The 16,559-nt window shown below is 43.9% G+C and overlaps 2 protein-coding genes across 4 annotated transcripts; both read right to left on the bottom strand.

Annotated features, from left to right (window-relative positions):
• Positions 1 to 20: 20 nt before the first annotated feature.
• LOC133400154 (uncharacterized) lies at positions 21 to 12,759 on the bottom strand. Of its 3 annotated transcripts, none has more exons than XM_061672475.1 (5): positions 12,507 to 12,759; positions 11,784 to 12,101; positions 9,070 to 9,674; positions 5,838 to 6,721; positions 21 to 1,147 (listed from the first exon to the last, which is right to left on the bottom strand). In XM_061672475.1, the coding sequence occupies exons 1-5, from the start codon at positions 12,682 to 12,684 to the stop codon at positions 925 to 927; spliced, it is 2,208 nt and encodes a 735-aa protein (XP_061528459.1). In that variant the 5' UTR covers positions 12,685 to 12,759; the 3' UTR covers positions 21 to 924. The 3 variants fall into 3 exon arrangements, with proteins under 3 accessions (XP_061528459.1, XP_061528460.1, XP_061528461.1); XM_061672476.1 differs by lacking the exon at positions 12,507 to 12,759 and adding an exon at positions 10,272 to 10,402 and having other exon boundaries at positions 11,784 to 11,872; XM_061672477.1 differs by lacking the exons at positions 11,784 to 12,101; positions 12,507 to 12,759 and adding an exon at positions 10,272 to 10,573.
• Positions 12,760 to 14,345: 1,586 nt separating this feature from the next.
• LOC133400233 (ras-responsive element-binding protein 1-like) lies at positions 14,346 to 16,183 on the bottom strand. Its single transcript, XM_061672682.1, has 2 exons — positions 15,948 to 16,183; positions 14,346 to 14,934 (listed from the first exon to the last, which is right to left on the bottom strand). The coding sequence occupies exons 1-2, from the start codon at positions 16,126 to 16,128 to the stop codon at positions 14,429 to 14,431; spliced, it is 687 nt and encodes a 228-aa protein (XP_061528666.1). The 5' UTR covers positions 16,129 to 16,183; the 3' UTR covers positions 14,346 to 14,428.
• Positions 16,184 to 16,559: the final 376 nt, after the last annotated feature.

Consider the following 16,559-nt stretch of genomic DNA (forward strand, 5'->3'; position numbering starts at 1 on the left):
TACAACTTTATTTTCACAGAATACAGCAGCTGTAATAAGTATTTAACACGTCACCGTTTTTCTCACTAAATATATTGCCAAAGGTGCTATTGAAAATGTTCCCAGATGTTGGGAACAACCTACGTAACCCATACATACAAAGCAAGTAGAACAATATCCCAAATTAAATTGTGTAATAATGTGGAATGACACAGGGGAAGGTATTGAACGCGGAAACTGGTATTTAATACTTTGTACAAAAGGCTTAGTTTGCAATGACAGTTTCAAGACCTTTTTGTTGCCTGTCAATTAGGACTGAACCAGCTGATATTCATTTGCACTGACAAGGGACTAGATTGCTGTTTGATTACACTGGGGAAGAATTTGAAAGAAACATTCTGTTGAGTTAGATTTCGATGTTGATTGCAACTAAAATTGACGTGCTGATTCCAAAATCGCATTGTTTTTTTTTTCTAATACGTCACGTTTTTTTTCCACATTTTATCCTCTAGATAAGCAAAATTACACTAATTAGCTGTAGTAAGACTTTCCAGAAAAATGGTGACGTGTTAAATACTTATTTCAGCCGCCGCGTGACGACTTTTCCCTCTTCATTTTACGAAACATTTTTTTTCTCAGCATGGCCCTAATAGTCCTTTACATACATGCCAACAAAGCAGGTGGCGCTGTGATTCCAAATTGTGCAGCCCATTGGAGTCAATCAGGGGCCTGAACAAAGTCTTTTGGGGAAAAGGCACCATTTTTACAATATTTACTGATCTAGTATAGAACAAAGCCCCTGCTTGTTGCAGCCAGGTAAAACGCATCATTTTGCCATCTTTGCTTTCAGACACACAGACACATAAAAGAAAACATCAATTCACTGATAATCATGCCTGTCCCTAATAACAACACTTTTGCTACTATTCCTTGATGGTAAACTCATCACTCATGGTCAAGAGTGTCATAGAAGCTGTGGTAGTCTTGGGGTAAAACATGTTTGAGCTCCTGAAGGTGTTGAAACTTGATGCTGCTGAGCTTCTGGCGGTTCCTGTACAGCGGCGACACAGTTCCAACCGGACCCTCCATTCTAGGGAGCGGAGACGCGTATGGCTGCCACTCCTCAAAGTGATCTAGTTTGTATGCCATCGTGCCATCTGTGTTGTATCTGTGGGGTGGACAGGAAACATTAGAAAGGTGTATAATAATAATAATGATAATAATGGGATCCTTCTGATGCAGTGGACAAACGCCGTAGTAACACATGCAGACAGGTAATATAACAATACTCACAGGCAAATATTCTTCCTAATCTGTTAAAAATTAACGTATTCATGTTATATCGAGACTTTCTTGTTCTACTCTTTTTATAGCTTACAGGAAACGAGTAGCTCCATGCTTGCATCGCACCACACTGCCACAAAGAGGCCAAGGTGCACACAGCACAAACAGCAGGTCCAGTCATTGACTGTATCAAAAGACGCACTTTTTTTTCCATGCCTGTGACATGTAATCAAACTACAACTTTTCCTGTTTTAGGTCGATTACCAACAATATTTTTATTTGCTAAATGCCAGAATAATGAGAGGATTTTATTTAGACAACTATAATAGACAAAGACAATATAGTCATGGCTAAAAGCATTGGCACGTTTTTAGCCAAAAGTGTATGGATCTTTCTTGGCTTTTTAATTTTTTTTCCAATTTCTGTTATTTTAATATATTGTTATTTTACTAGTTACTAATTTATTTTCTGGTTGTAAGTTATATTTAAAGTTGAGTTTTGGTAGTTGAAGAAACAAATATTTGAAATCAATTAATAATCGTGTTTATTAATTGTGATTTCAATATCATTCAAAATAATCGGGATTATTATTTTTTTCCATAATCGCCCCAACCCAAGTGTAGTTAGTCTCGCCTTCACACTGCGTAGGTGCGCAAGAGCTGCAACGCAAACCCAAACAAACAAAACCCTGATGGAAGCCCCCCTAATATTACATAGTATGCACAACATCAAGACACAAAATAAAACATTGTTGGAATTTCTCTGCTTAGCAAATATTTTAATCATTTTGTAATTGGTTGATTCTTTTCAGCATTATTATTAATTTGTACAACTGAAATGCCTTGATTTTAGTCAGGTTAGTACAGAGTCATCGCTTTGAATGCAATTGTACTTATCATTTCTTAAAGTGGCTTAAATAATACAGTATCTTCTTCTTTTCCTTTGGGCTTGTCCCGTTAGGGGTCGCCACAGCGCAGTCATCCTTTTCCATGGAAGCCTATCTCCTGCATCCTCCTCTCGAACACCAACTGCCATCATGTCTTCCCTCACGACATCCATCCACCTTCTCTTTGGTCTTCCTCGAGCTCTCTTGCCTGGCAGCTCCATCCTCATCATCCTTCTTCCAATATACTCACTATTTCTCCTCTGGACGTGTCCAAACCATCGAAGTCTGCTCTCTCTAACTTTGTCTCCAAAACATCGAACCTTGGCCGTCCCTCTGATGAGCTCCTTTCTAATTTTATCCAACCTGGTCACTCCGAGAGCGAACCTCAACATCTTCATTTCCGCCACCTCCAGCTCTGCTTCCTGTTGTCTCTTCAGTGCCACTGTCTCTAATCCGTACATCATGGCTGGCCTCAATACTGTCTTATAAACTTTGCCCTTCATCCTAGCAGAGACTCTTCTGTCACATAGATCACACCTGACACCTTCCTCCACCCGTTCCAACCTGCTTGGACCCGTTTCTTCACTTCCTGACCACACTCACCATTGCTCTGGACGGTTGACCCCAAGTATTTAAAGTCCTCCACCCTTGCTATCGCTTCTCCTTGTAGCCTCATTCTTCCCCCACCAGCCCTCTCATTCATGCACATATATTCTGTTTTACTTCGGCTAATCTTCATTCCTCTTCTTTCCAGTACATGCCTCCATCTTTCTAACTGTTCCTCCAGCTGCTCCCTGCTTTCACTGCAGATCACAATGTCATCTGCAAACATCATGGTCCACTGGGGATTCCAGTCTAACCTCATCTGTCAGCCTATCCATCACCACTGCAAAAAGGAAGGGGCTCAGGGCTGATCCCTGAGGCAGTCCCACGTCCACCTTAAATTCTTCTGTCACATCTACAGCACACCTCACCGCTGTTCTGCTGCCCTGTATTATTCTAACATACTTCTCTGCCACTCCAGACGTCCGCATGCAGTGCCACAGTTCCTCTCTGGGTACTCTGTCATAGGCTTTCTCTAGATCTACAAAGACACAATGTAGCTCCTTCTGACCTTCTCTGTACTTTTCCATCAACATCCTCAAGGCAAATAATGCATCTGTGGTACTCTTTCTAGGCATGAAACCATACTGTTGCTCGCAAATACTCACTTCTGTCCTGAGTCTAGGCTCCACTACTCTTTCCCATAACTTCATTGTGTGGCTCATCAACTTTATTCCTCTATAGTTGCCACAGCTCTGCACATCACCTTTGTTCTTAAAAATGGGCACCAGTACACTTTTCCTCCATTCCTCAGGCATCTTCTCACGCACTAGAATTCTATTGAACAAGCTGGTCAAAAACTTCACAGCCACCTCTCCTAGATTCTTCCATACCTCCACAGGAATGTCATCAGGACCAACTGCCTTTCCATTTTTCATCCTCTTTAATGCCTTTCTAACTTCCCCCTTACTAATCATTGCCACTTCCTGGTCCACCACACTTACCTCTTCTACTCTCCCTTCTCTATCATTTTCCTCATTCATCAACTCCTCGAAGTATTCTTTCCATCTAGCAAGCACACTGCTGGCACCAGTCAACGTATTTCCATCTCTATCCTTAATCACCCTAACCCGCTGCACATCCTTCCCATCTCTATCCCTCTGTCTGGCCAGCCTGTATAGATCCTTTTCTCCTTCTTTGGTGTCCAACCTGCCATACATGTCATCATATGCCTCTTGTTTTGCCTTTGCCACCTCTACCTTTGCCCTGTGTCGCATCTCAATGTATTCCTTTCGCCTCTCCTCGGTCCTCTCAGTGTCCCACTTCTTCTTAGCTAACCTCTTTCCTTGTATGATTTCCTGTACTGTGAGGTTCCACCACCAAGTCTCCTTCTCTCCTTTCCTGCCAGAAGATACACCAAGTACTCTCCTGCCTGCTTCTCTGATCACCTTGGCTGCAGTGGTCCAGTCTTCTGGAAGCTCCTGGCGTCCACCGAGAGCCTGTATCACCTCTTCCCGAAAAGCTGCACAACACTCGTCCTGTCTCAGCTTCCACCACATGGTTCTCTGCTCTGCCTTTGTCTTCCTAATCTGTCCTCCTCACCACCAGAGTCATCTTACTCCCCACCATCCTATGCTAGTCTAAGCCACACTCTCTCCTACCACTACCTTACAGTCTGTAACCTCCTTCAGATTTACATCGTCTGCACAAGATGTAATCCAACTGCGTGGTTTCTACCTCCGCTATTGTAGGTCACCCTATGTTCGTGCCTCTTCTGAAAAAAAGTGTTCACTACAGCCATTTGCATCCTTGTTGCAAGGTCTACCACCATCTGTCCCTCCAAGTTCCTTTCCTGGATGCCGTACTTACCCATCACTTCTTCATCGCCCCTGTTTCCTTCACCAACATGTCCATTACAATTTGCACCAATTACGACTCTCTCTCTGTCTGGGATGCTCAGAACTACATCATCTAGCTCCTTCCAGAATTTCTCTTTCACCTCTAGGTCACATCCTACCTGTGGGGCATAGCCACTAATCACATTACACATAACACCCTCAATTTCAAATTTCAGCCTCATCACTCGATCTGATACTCTTTTCACCTCCAAGACATTCTTAGCCAACTCTTCTTTCAAAATAACCCCGACTCCATTTCTCTTCCCATCGACACCATGGTAAAATAATTTAAACCCTGCCCCTAAACTTCTAGCCTTACTGCCTTTCCTCCTGGTCTCCTGGACACACAATATATCAACCTTTCTCCTCATCATCATGTCAACCAACTCCCGAGATTTTCCTGTCATAGTCCCAACATTCAAAGTCCCCACATTCAGTTCTAGGCTCTGTGTTTTCCTCTTCTCTTTTCTGCCGAAGAACCCGCTTTCCACCTCCTCTTCTTCTTTGACTTCGACCCACAGTAGCTGAATTTCCAACGGCGCCCCGCAGGTTGACGGCGCCGGTGGCGGACGTTGTTAACCCGGGCCACGACCGATCCGGTATGGAATTCTTTGGATGAACGCTCATATTTGTTTGGCAAACTTTTAAGCCGGATGCCCTTCCTGACGCAACCCTCTGCATTTATCCGGGCTTGCGACCGGCCTACAGTTTGCACTGACTTGTGCCACCCATAGGGCTGCATTTAAATAATACAGTATAAAGATGGTAAATACAAAATGATCACTAAAACTTAACATATTATATCATGAAAATACAGGGCCACCACAATTTGGCTTGGGCCAACACAAAAGAAGGCTTAATGTCGGACCCTGTAATAGCTAGCTAGATAATGCTAATCACGATTGCTAACTGTTTAGCATTCAGTATTTTGTTGTCTCATATTCTGTACACCGAATTTATACCATACACCACTCGGTACCCGTTTAAGGAAGAAAGTCGATGCCTCATAAATGAGAATAGAATGCATGTTATTAGTAAAAAAAAAAAATAATAATAATAATAATATTCCAGCACGCCCACGACCCTTGTGAGGATAAAGCAGTATGGAAAATGGATGGATGGATGGATTTGGTTATTCAATCAATAATCAACAGGAGAATCGATTCTAAAAAGATTCGATAGTGACAGCCCGAGTTGCAAGTAGCAAATGTATTTTTTCACAGCTGTATGCATGTGATGAAAAATACCTAATTGCTCGCACATCCTCCACTGATGCATCTCCGCTGGGTTGGATGGAGACGGAGAGGTTTAGTTGGCGGTAGTCTGTGAAGAAATTATGGTCTACGTATTTCACCGGGCACGCTCTGGTACCGGGTCCTCCGATGACAGCCGCATACTCCAACGGAACGTGGATGTCGCGCTTCTTCAGTCGCCTCCTAACGGCGGTGTGCACCGCGTCACACTCGGTCCGGGTATGGCCTCGCTCCAGGAACTTCTGCGTGACGGGCTTGTGCGAGTCTGTGGCGAACTTGAGCAGGGCGTTGCTCAGGACCAGGTTCCTATACTGGTCGGCGTTGCTCCAAAGGATGTACTCCTGGTTGGCGGTGTTGGTTAGGAGGAAGTCCACCACGCACGAGGCTAACTCGTCCTGAGAAATGCCGGCTTCGCCCTCGTGCCACAGGTAGTTGGTGGTTTCCTGTGAAGCCATTTTGAAGAGGGTGAAGTTATGCACGCATAGCTTGGTCTTGGTGTAGTGCAGAGCAGATGGTTGGAGCTTGGGAGCGAGAAGGAGCCCCTGGAGGTCCATGCAAGCTACTAGAATCTCCCGGCCAGCTCGTTCTTGGTCCTGCTGCATCGCGAGCAAGGTGGAGTCTTTTTTACGCCGGTGCTCCTCCCACACTGATGTGTCCACATCTTTGGTCTTGCTGCAGGTGGAGCACTGCTCCCTCTTGGCACGGAACAAAGTCAGGTTGAGGTCCTTCAAAGTTTTATTCAGCACCCGTTTGGATAAGGGCAGAACACCGCGTTCCCGGCAGGAGAGCATGTAGAAGTTGTAGAGGTGGATGGCCGACTTGAAAATGGGCTCCAGGTACACCTTGGATGAAGACGGTCCACCATAGTGCGACGGAACCTGCGGCATTGTTATTGTAGTAAGAAAAAAAAAACAAAAAAAAAACACTAGAACTTAAAACACATTTTCGTTGACTGAAAGAAAAATAATTACCAGACGTTAAAAACATAGTAACCAAACTCATTTCGTGTTGTTTCTAATGACATTAAATATGTTTGAAGTGCTGAAAACGTGCCAAGACTGAGAACACTATTGTACTGAATTGTTGCGATATGCCTTACAACTCTTTTTCACCTTCTAAATTTTCCGGAGAGGTGGAACCAGAAAACGTGTCACCTGTCAACGCGACCGAATACACCCACTATCATGGCGACGACAACAACCATGGATAGCGCCAAAGTATAGTGTGTGTGTGTGTGTGTGGGGGGGGGGGGGGGGGGGGGGGGAAATAACAAAATGAAGCCTGATTTCACATACTTTGTAGTTTTTTTAGTTCAATTCATTCATTGTCAGGCTTGTTAACAAGACTCTTCTCTGTGATGTGTCAAATTTACAAATGTAATTCTCCTGTTTTGTTGCAATTGAAGGTATATGGTGGAACCTCGATTTAACAGACCTCGCACTGAATAGACAGAAAATAGTGTCCAGTTGGAACTCAAAAGACACTTTTGTACAGTAGTTGACAATGTCTGCTAGTTCCAGAATTTTTTCCGAGTGCTGTGTTGCACTCAAAAGGCAGAGACTTGCACCCATATTTACGGGTTGTGCCTACGTTGTCACAGATATGAAGACTTAAGCCGTCTAAAAGACGTGTCTATGTGGCAGCCACATTGGGAGGGGCAACGTTCCCATCAAAGGCAATGCATGGACATTAGCTTTGCGTCGCCGTGGGCACGCAGCTCAATAGGGGCATGTCGTATCTACCTATTAATATCTATGGCTGTTGTTCACTGTTGCGAGCACTTGTCATATAGTACGTGTACACGTCTCTCTGCTATACTGATTTTGGTACACTGTACAGTTTTTTTTTTTTTTTTTTTTTTTAAACCAAGCCCCTCTCTGGGCTGTCCAAACATAAAGGAGGTGGAAAAAAAGGAAGCGTTCTAACCACGTGGCTCATGAAGGCAACCCTTGACTCGCCACCACAACAACCTTCTCCCACCAGCACGCCATTATCACCCGTCACAAGCACTAGCGAGGTAAGTTTGGATGAACATAAATCCATTTTCTGTGCCGCTTATCCTCACTAGGGTCACGGGGGTGCTGGAGCCAACCCCAGCTTTCTCGGGCGAGAGGCGGGGTACACCCTGAACTGGTCGCCAGCCAATCGCAGGGCACATATAAACAAACAACCGTTTGAACTTAGATTCACACCTACGGGCAATTTAATCAACCTACCATGCATGTTTTTGGGATGTGGGAGGAAACCGGAGCACCCGGAGAAAACCCAAACAGGCACAGGAAGAACAAGGAAACACCACACGGGCGGAGCCGGGTTTTGAACCACGGTCCTCAGAACCGTGAGGCAGATGTGATAACCAGTCGCCCACTGATGACCCCTCCCCCATATTAGTCCATTAAATCACGGTTCCATTGTACTGATAAAACTTAAGTAAAACCCAAGTAAACCATTAAAGGGAAAAAAACTGCAAACTTGCTCTAAAACCTCATTGTAATTAAAGTGTTCTGCGAGCTCTGTCACAAATAGCGAAAATCTGTGAGTAATTGACATCCCCCTAAAAAGGTTTATAATAGTCTAAATATGCCCCAAGATGGCGACAAATCACTAATTTAGTTTAAATCAAGTTCCTCAACTCACTTCAACATAGTTACTTGGCCCCACAATGCTGTAAACGCGCACGTTTGACCAAAGCGTAAAACTAGCGACACTGTAGGTTCCGCAAAAAAATCTGCAAACAGGTTTATACGCCAGTCGCAAATATCCATCCATCCATCCATCCATTTTCTGAGCCGCTTCTCCTCACTAGGGTCACGGGGGTGCTGGAGCCTATGCCAGCTATCTCGGGCGAGAGGCGGGGTACACCCTGAACTGGTCAGCCAATCGCAGGGCACATACAAACAAACAGCCATTCGCACTCACATTCACACCTACGGGCAATTTAGAGTCTCCAATTCATGCATGTTTTTGGGATGTGGGAGGAAACCGGAGTGCCCGGAGAAAACCCACGCAGGCACGGGGAGAACATGCAAACTCCACACAGACGGGGGTGGGGATTGAACACCGGTCCTCGGAACTGTGAGGCTGACGCTCTAACCAGTCGGCCAACGTGCCCAGTCGCAAATAAGCGCGAGATAACATAACGTGAAAATCTAAAACTCAAAGCGTAAAAACTAAGGAACATAACTAACTAATACCAAAGAAAATCCCAAACTACTCAAACCCTCACCTGCGGGAGATTGTGTAGGAAGAACCTGAGGAAGCTTCGATCTTCTTTGGTGACGCTTTTCGCTGTCGTCACAGTCGTATTGGGACAGACAACCCGTCTTCCTTTTCCTTTTCGGCCGGCCCACTTCAAGAGGAACCACTGTGAGATACCGAGCGTAGACAGGAACATGCGCTGGCACACACGCACCCGTCGACCGTCCACGACGAGGTGGCAAGAAATGGAGACGCCGCGGCGAGACTGAGCCACTTGGTCGCTCATCTTGGGTCGCTTGACACTGCTGATCTCGACCAGCGACTTGACGAAGTTCCCCTTCCCGCTCCAGTCCAACTCGTTCCAGAAGTGCCGGTAGATCTCCTCCCGACGCGACTGTACCACCAGTCTGCACAGCAGCTTGGACGAGTTCTGGCAAAAGGGCGACTGGCACGGCATTCCCATTTTCCGGGCCAACCTCAAAGCGTGCTCATGGTTTTTCATCCTCATGTACTCTTCACTCATCTTCCATCTCATTTTTTGGACATTGGCCCACTTGTCTATGTTTGTCCTTTTCAGCTCTTTCTTGCCATCCTGCAGTACGTTCATGTCCCCCGTGTCTGCCTCCAATCTTCCTGATTCAAAGAAATATATTATTAAAAAAAAAAAAAATTATTAAAAAAAACGGTTTTCAGGATATTATCCTTCATTCTGTTTATTTTTTGTGTGCTGGTCAGTGCTTATCATCAGTAACTGGCGAGAGAAGAGCCACCGCATTGTACGACGAGCATGGCATTTCTTATTTGACTGTGAATGATTTATTTGTCATAATGTTTTTTTTTTTGTGTGTAAAGCGGTGGTAATGTATCAAGCTTAGATTATGGAAGCCGACAGCATCCCGCCCAAGCTACTCTGTCTCATTTGGGCATACTATCGTTCAATGAGGACCCAGCTACAGATGTTGAGTGGTGAAACCGGGTCATTTGACATCTGCTCTGGTGTTCATCAAACTGTGCATCATCTTCTATCCTGTTCAACTGCGTCGTGAACCCAAGTCCCTGCTCATCGACAATTTTTAATCTCTCCTGGCGCCGCAAATCCTTTTTTTAAAACCGACGGTCTACATCTGAACACACCGGGCAGCCAAATGTTAGCGGCCAATTTGAAGTACACTGTCTTAATGCAGGATTGACGGAACGACGAGTATCAGCACATCTCAGACTATTACCTACCTCTTCTTTTACGACACCACCACAGAGTACCTACTCCCCCCACTGGTTCACCTCCGGGGCCCCGCTGACACCGTCCCATCCTGCTGCTGCTCGCCCCATTCAGCCAATCATCTCAGTCTGATCCCTCCATCCTAACAAGCACAACTCTGTCAACAACTGTCAGTCAATCAAACATTTGAAACGGTCCAAAACCAACCTCCGCCTACTCCCCCACTCCTCGCAACCTATTACACAGCAGCCTCTCCTGAAGCTGGCTCTGGTCAACACACATTCACTCAACAAGAACGCACTCATTTGAAAGACCCAAGTAAGTCGCAAAAAAAAAAAAGTCTTGTAAATTTGACACATCACAGAAAAGCTTTTTGTTAACAAGCCTGCCAAATTTAAATGAAGTTAAAAAAATGTTTTAAAGGAAATCATAAATTATGGAATCAGGCTTCAACAAAATGGTCAAGAATTGAGACGTTCTTTCAGCATCCACATGCTGTGGGCGTGTCGCTGACCTCATCCACTTCACGGTTTTTTTATTTTCATATCTTTAAGCGTGTTAAGTGTTAATAATGTGCATGATGTTACAGTACAGTGGTTACAGTGGCTTAGTTATATCATATTGAATGTAGTTTTTCAGGAATGAAACTAACAATGTGACAAGTGGCTGCCATCTTTGTGGAATTTTCTAAAATGAGCACTTCAAATGCCTCTGAAATGCTCCCTAACAAATAAAGAAGGAAAAAAAAAACAATTGATTACAAAAGTACATGACCTATTCTACTGCCCACACTGCTTTTCTCACTAATAATGTTCCTTTTGCACTATTCAAGTCAGGTATTTAGGGCAGATGACGCGGTTTGAAACGTCACGGTAATTTCGACACGTCGACTTGGAGAACGCCTCAGAATTTCGTCCAATAGAAGCTTATTGGTGGATATTTACAACTGAAACTTTTCATTTAATCGGAGAAGGGGTTCCCCGAGTAGCAGATGAAACCAAAGGATCAAGGAGATATGTTGAGAAATAAGCAAGTGATACTGTTTTACTCTAATTCAAAGGAGTTTTTGGACCCAATTTTTTATAGGCGATACCACACAAAAATGATCCCCCAAAAAGGCTTTTTTTTTTTTTCTGACACAAAGAACTCAATGACTCCGGAACCCATCATCCGATTTTCAAACTTCTTGGTACAGTGTTATCACATTGAGGTGGTCATTCCAACCAGACTCTGCATTTTCACAAACTGTCGTTTTTGGGGAAATCTTGTCACGTTGCTAATAAAACCTCTGCCTGGTTTTTGATGGTTACTTCTATCGTGCAAGGTCGTTCTTATTACGAATACCTGGCAAGAGGAGTATTGCATTCATTTTGTGTGTATGTGAATCTTTTTTACTTTTTGTAATAATTCAAGTTGGATTTCAGGAAGTATAGCATTACAGTACTGTATGACATGTCTATGTAACTTAAATAAATCTCTTTTCTTGGCTTGAGTTTCTTTTTTTGTATGACCCCTCATATCACCTTCAGAGTCCGTACTGCTCCTCGACGGTTCTTTGGTGTCGTTACTGTTGGCCATCGGAGCTAAGCGGCGGTCTGCTTGCTGTGCCCCACGGTGGTCTTCATTGGTCTTGGTCGTCATGTGTTGCGGTGGGTCGCTGCTGTGAGGAAGCATTGGCGACTTGGGCGGTTCGTCTTCGCACTTCACGGGGACGGCGGTGACATCGGACTCTACCTCTTCCTCTTTGACGCGCGGGGGCTGCGGATGCTCCAAACCGGTGGCGACGCCCTGCAGCTGAGGGGGAAGTTGTGGTACTTGGTAACCAATCAGCGGCTGGACGCCTGCAAGACACAAGCGACACAAACACATTTGAGCTCACACAAGTCAAGTATGTTAGTTTATACAGGTGGGATGGAGATATTGTGAAAATGTTTTGCATAAACACAGCTATAATGTGTCATGAAGACCCAGTGGTTAACATGCCTGCTTTACAGTTCTGAAGGGTTTGGTGTTCGAATCTCAACTCATTTGCATGTTCTCACCCCCGGTGCGTTCATGGATTATTTTACTTCGGATACTCTGGCTTCTTCCCACATCCCCCAAGGGAGGAAGTCAAATCCCTTCATATTGGCAAAAATGAGCTCAGTTACTCCTGTAGCGCCACCTATAGCTCGGCTATGACTATAAATCTGCGTTTATTTGGCCATACATTTCAAAATAACGGCTTTGTGAACATTTGGACGCACCTTGGATGAAAAACAACGTTGGTGTTTTGGAAACAGCTTCCAGTTGTTGTCGTTGTCGCTCGATCTCCTCTCTTTTTTGACAAAGTTCCTCTTCGTAGGACGCTATGGTTTTTTCAAAAAGACCGAATATTTCGTCTGCGACCGCAATTAGTCGCTCCCTTACCAACTCTTTCAACATTTTGATGTTTTATTTTTCTCCACTCGACTTCGCCTTGTCGACCTCGCGTTAATTTAGAGACGCTAATGTCCGCATTTTTCTTCTTCGGTGGTGGTCCTTCAGCGGCAGAACAGCCACAACGTCACGCGGCAGCCATCTTGAGGCGGTATTGACGACGGCTCAAAGATAAGAGCAGAGGAAGACAAAAGCGCTGCAAAGCGCGCAGAATCCAAAGGGTCTTTATTGTAAAAGCATGTGAGAGGCGCAAACATGACATTTGACTTGTTCGTCAATTTAAATATTACAAAATACAAGACATTCACATGTTATTGTACAGTAATTATAACGTTATTTTTCCTGTACATTAATAACATACAATAACATACTACAGTATATATATATATATATATATATATATATATATACACAACGTGTATTGGTATATTTGTTTTCTGTTTGGTTCTCCTTTTCTAAACATGACATTTTACTGTTACACTTTGAAAACAGATAGTTCGCACTTACATTACAATGAGGAAATGTGATTAGAACAACTTGGACGCCAGGCCTGTGAGTTTGAAAACAAATAAAACTTCAGAGGAACTGTAATGAAAGGCTCATAATTGGGCTGGGCATTTAATAGACGTTATCCCTTATTAATGTTTATTTGTCACGATGATTATTATTATTTTTTTTTCATTGATTGTTTTTAACAGCTTCCATCGTTCAAAGCGCGTCCAGCTGAGGCGCCCTGCTTCCACCATAGCTGCGAACAGAGAGGAGCGCTTACAAAAGCGCTGCAGTGTGGCCAACTTAGCGATTTTGTCGCTATATTTAGCAACTTTTTCTACCCGTCCAGCAACTATTTTTAAGTGTGTTACTTCTACCAAGAAACAGACATGAGAGGAATTATTTTCACATTGTTTTACACATGACGAGATAGTAGCCCAGTGGAAGAGTCAATTTCCTTGCATTATGATAAAACAAATGTGTATGTTATAGCATCACTGGGCAGGTTAACTTTTATTCAACATTGTGTGTCTGCATGTGTGCTTTAAATTTGTTCTTATGAGAGTAGTTTTTACCACATATCGAGCAATTAAAAGCCTTTTCTCCTGTGTGTGTTCTCATGTGTGACACCATGTTTGCCTTGAGAAAGAACCTCTTGCTGCAAACCGAGCAAGCAAAGGGCTTTTCTCCTGTGTGCATTCGTTCGTGTCCCGTCAACGAGACCTTTTGCGCAAAGCTTTCGCCGCAAACGGAGCAACGGAAAGGTTTTTCTCCCGTGTGTATTCGCATGTGTGTGATCATGGTGGGCTTTTGAGAGAAGGTTTTTCCGCAAAACGAGCAAGTGAAAGGTTTTTCTCCCGTGTGGGTTCTCATGTGTGATTCCATGTTCACCTTTTGAGTGAATCTCTTATCGCAAATTGAACAATTAAAGGGTTTTTCTTTGTGTGTGCGTATGTGTTCGTTCAAGTTACTCCTGTAGGAAAAGCTTTTACCGCAAGTTGAGCAAGTGAAAGGTTTCTCACCGGTGTGCGTTACCGTGTGCGCAATCAAAGCCACTTTGGAAATAAATCCTTCGCGGCAAACTGAGCAGCTAAAAGGTTTTTCTCCCGTGTGTTTCCTCATGTGTGACACCATGTGAATCTTTCGAGAGAATCTGTTACCACATACTGAGCAGCTAAAGGATTTCTCTCCGGTGTGCGTGCTCATGTGCGACCGCATGTGTGCCCTTTGGGTAAACATCTTACAACACACTAAACAACTAAAGGGTTTCTCTCCAGTGTGGGTTCGCGTATGTACATTTCAAACTGTACTTACTGGAAAAGTTTTCACCACAAACTGAGCAACAAAAGGGTTTTTCTCCTGAGTGCGTTCTCATGTGGAGAGTCAAGTTGCACTTATAGGAGTAGCTTTTGCCACAAATCGGGCAGGTAAAACGTTCTTTGCGCTGGTCGTCTCCATCGCAGTCTGTGTCGCCCCTCGAAAGTTCGAACGTGTCGTCGCCATGTGACAGCGGAGCTAAGAGGTTGTCTGTTGGTGGTCCTCCACAGTGGTCTCCACTTGGACTGTGATGATGAAGCTGTGACGATTCGGACGGGTTGTCATCGTCTTCGCTCTTCACGATGACGACGGTCAGTGGCAAATCACTGACGTCAGCCTCCTCCTTTTCCTCCTTAACATGGGACGGCTCTGGATGTTTCTCTTCTTCTTTAAGGTGAGGGGACTGTGCATCCTCCTGCTCCACACTGGAGCTCTCCCCAAGTTTACCTGCCAGACACAAGCAACCAGACATGGGCACACAGTAAGTCACCTATGTACACGTCTTAAGTAAGTCTCAAGTCGAGGAGGGTACTAGCGAGCTACATTTACTCTGTTATATTTAATTAAGTAAACTACTTTGACTCCGTTAAATTGAACTACATTTCACCTGCTACTTTTATTTTTATCAACAGGTATTCATTATCTAAACTGTAAGCTTTTTTGGTAGACTAGTGTCACGAGACTGTTCCACCACTCCAATGTAACTACTTAGGGATGTTTGACTCCATTAGACCAATCAAATAGAGCCAGGCAGTTGATCACACACCAAAGTGACTCATTTACATGAACATGGCAGAAATCTATATATTTGCTTTACAGACAGGCTCCAGCTCACCCGCAACCCGAGTGAGGATAAGCGGTATTTAAAATGGATGGCTGGACTACGAAAAAAACCGCAGCTGTCATGTGCTGTCATCTGTGTCTCCCTGAAAATGTCCACATTTCAGCCTACAAGAGCTCCACTTGGAATTTGATACCACAATAAACACGTTACACCTGTGCCATGTAAATCATCTTGGAGCAGTTCACAAGAACATTTAGCTAATAACGTGACAAAAAAAAACAGAGAACATTTAAGTGTCACACATCCTACTCACGAGACATGCTGATTATTGAATGTATATGTGCAGATCGCTCCAGACTTGCTTTGCTAGTTGAACTTGGCTTGCTCTGACCAACCAATGAAGGGGTGGACAAAATGTTCACCAGCTATTTGGCCCACAATTTTCCAGAAATCCAATTTCCAGTTATTATTAAGTGTTCCTGGGTCCGTGGAAAGGCGCTACATCAATATAAGATATTTCCGAAAAAGCCTCAAATGGGATAAAATAAGGTTTCAGAAAGTGGGGCTACCTTTTGCTTCGTTTTGCCTGGAGACGTTTGTGTGTATATATTTTCAAGACACCAGTATTGTTAAGCTTATTAACCAAAATAAACGTTGAGTGAAAATGCGAACAAACCTTCTTGTACACGTATCACAATTTGAGTCTTGCAAACAGTTTCCAGTTGTCGTCGGTGTCGCTCGCTCTCCTCTCTCGCTCGACCAAGTTGCTCCTCGTACGACGCGATCGTTCTTTCAAACAGTCCGAAGATTTCGTCGGCGGCCGCAATGAGTCGCTCCCTTACCAACTCTTTCAACATTTTGAGGATTTTTCTTTTTCACTCGATTTTGCTTGGCTTCCGCCCCCCGGTCCGTCTCAAAGAGAATCACATTTCCGCCTTTTCTTCTTCGGTGGTGGATTACATTTAAAAAAAAAAAAAAAGAAAAGAAAGCTTTATTTAACAATAATACAACATTACGAACATGGCAAGAATCACTTTTCATAAAATGTTAATTCAACTGCCAAGGGAGCAATAGCCATAGGATCCACATATGATAGACAAATAGACAACAAAAAACTCAAGCAAGAATCAGATAAGACAGAAATAAAGTAATGTAAATAAAGTCAGGCTATATTTAGCTTAACATTCCTTCAGGATGTTAGCAAAACAAAAATACTTAGCCCTCCACCATCATGACCAACATTAAAATATATGACCGTAGTAGGGCTCTAAAACAGACGGAGGGTTTA

The sequence above is a fragment of the Phycodurus eques genome, chromosome 3 (assembly GCF_024500275.1).
Source record: "Phycodurus eques isolate BA_2022a chromosome 3, UOR_Pequ_1.1, whole genome shotgun sequence".
Taxonomy (NCBI): domain Eukaryota; kingdom Metazoa; phylum Chordata; class Actinopteri; order Syngnathiformes; family Syngnathidae; genus Phycodurus; species Phycodurus eques.

What these genes read in the sequence shown, in the direction of transcription:
- LOC133400154 (XM_061672475.1), bottom strand. Translation starts at nt 12,684, where the DNA reads ATGTTGAAAGAGTTGGTAAGGGAGCGACTAATTGCGGTCGCAGACGAA. An exon ending in GAGCAGTACGGACTCTGAAG is followed by an intron (nt 9,675 to 11,783) that starts GTGATATGAGGG and finishes TCTTTGAATCAG; the next exon opens with GAAGATTGGAGGCAGACACG. An exon ending in GAGGATGTGCGAGCAATTAG is followed by an intron (nt 1,148 to 5,837) that starts GTATTTTTCATC and finishes TCCACCCCACAG; the next exon opens with ATACAACACAGATGGCACGA.
- LOC133400233 (XM_061672682.1), bottom strand. Translation starts at nt 16,128, where the DNA reads ATGTTGAAAGAGTTGGTAAGGGAGCGACTCATTGCGGCCGCCGACGAA. An exon ending in TGTGATACGTGTACAAGAAG is followed by an intron (nt 14,935 to 15,947) that starts GTTTGTTCGCAT and finishes TGTGTCTGGCAG; the next exon opens with GTAAACTTGGGGAGAGCTCC.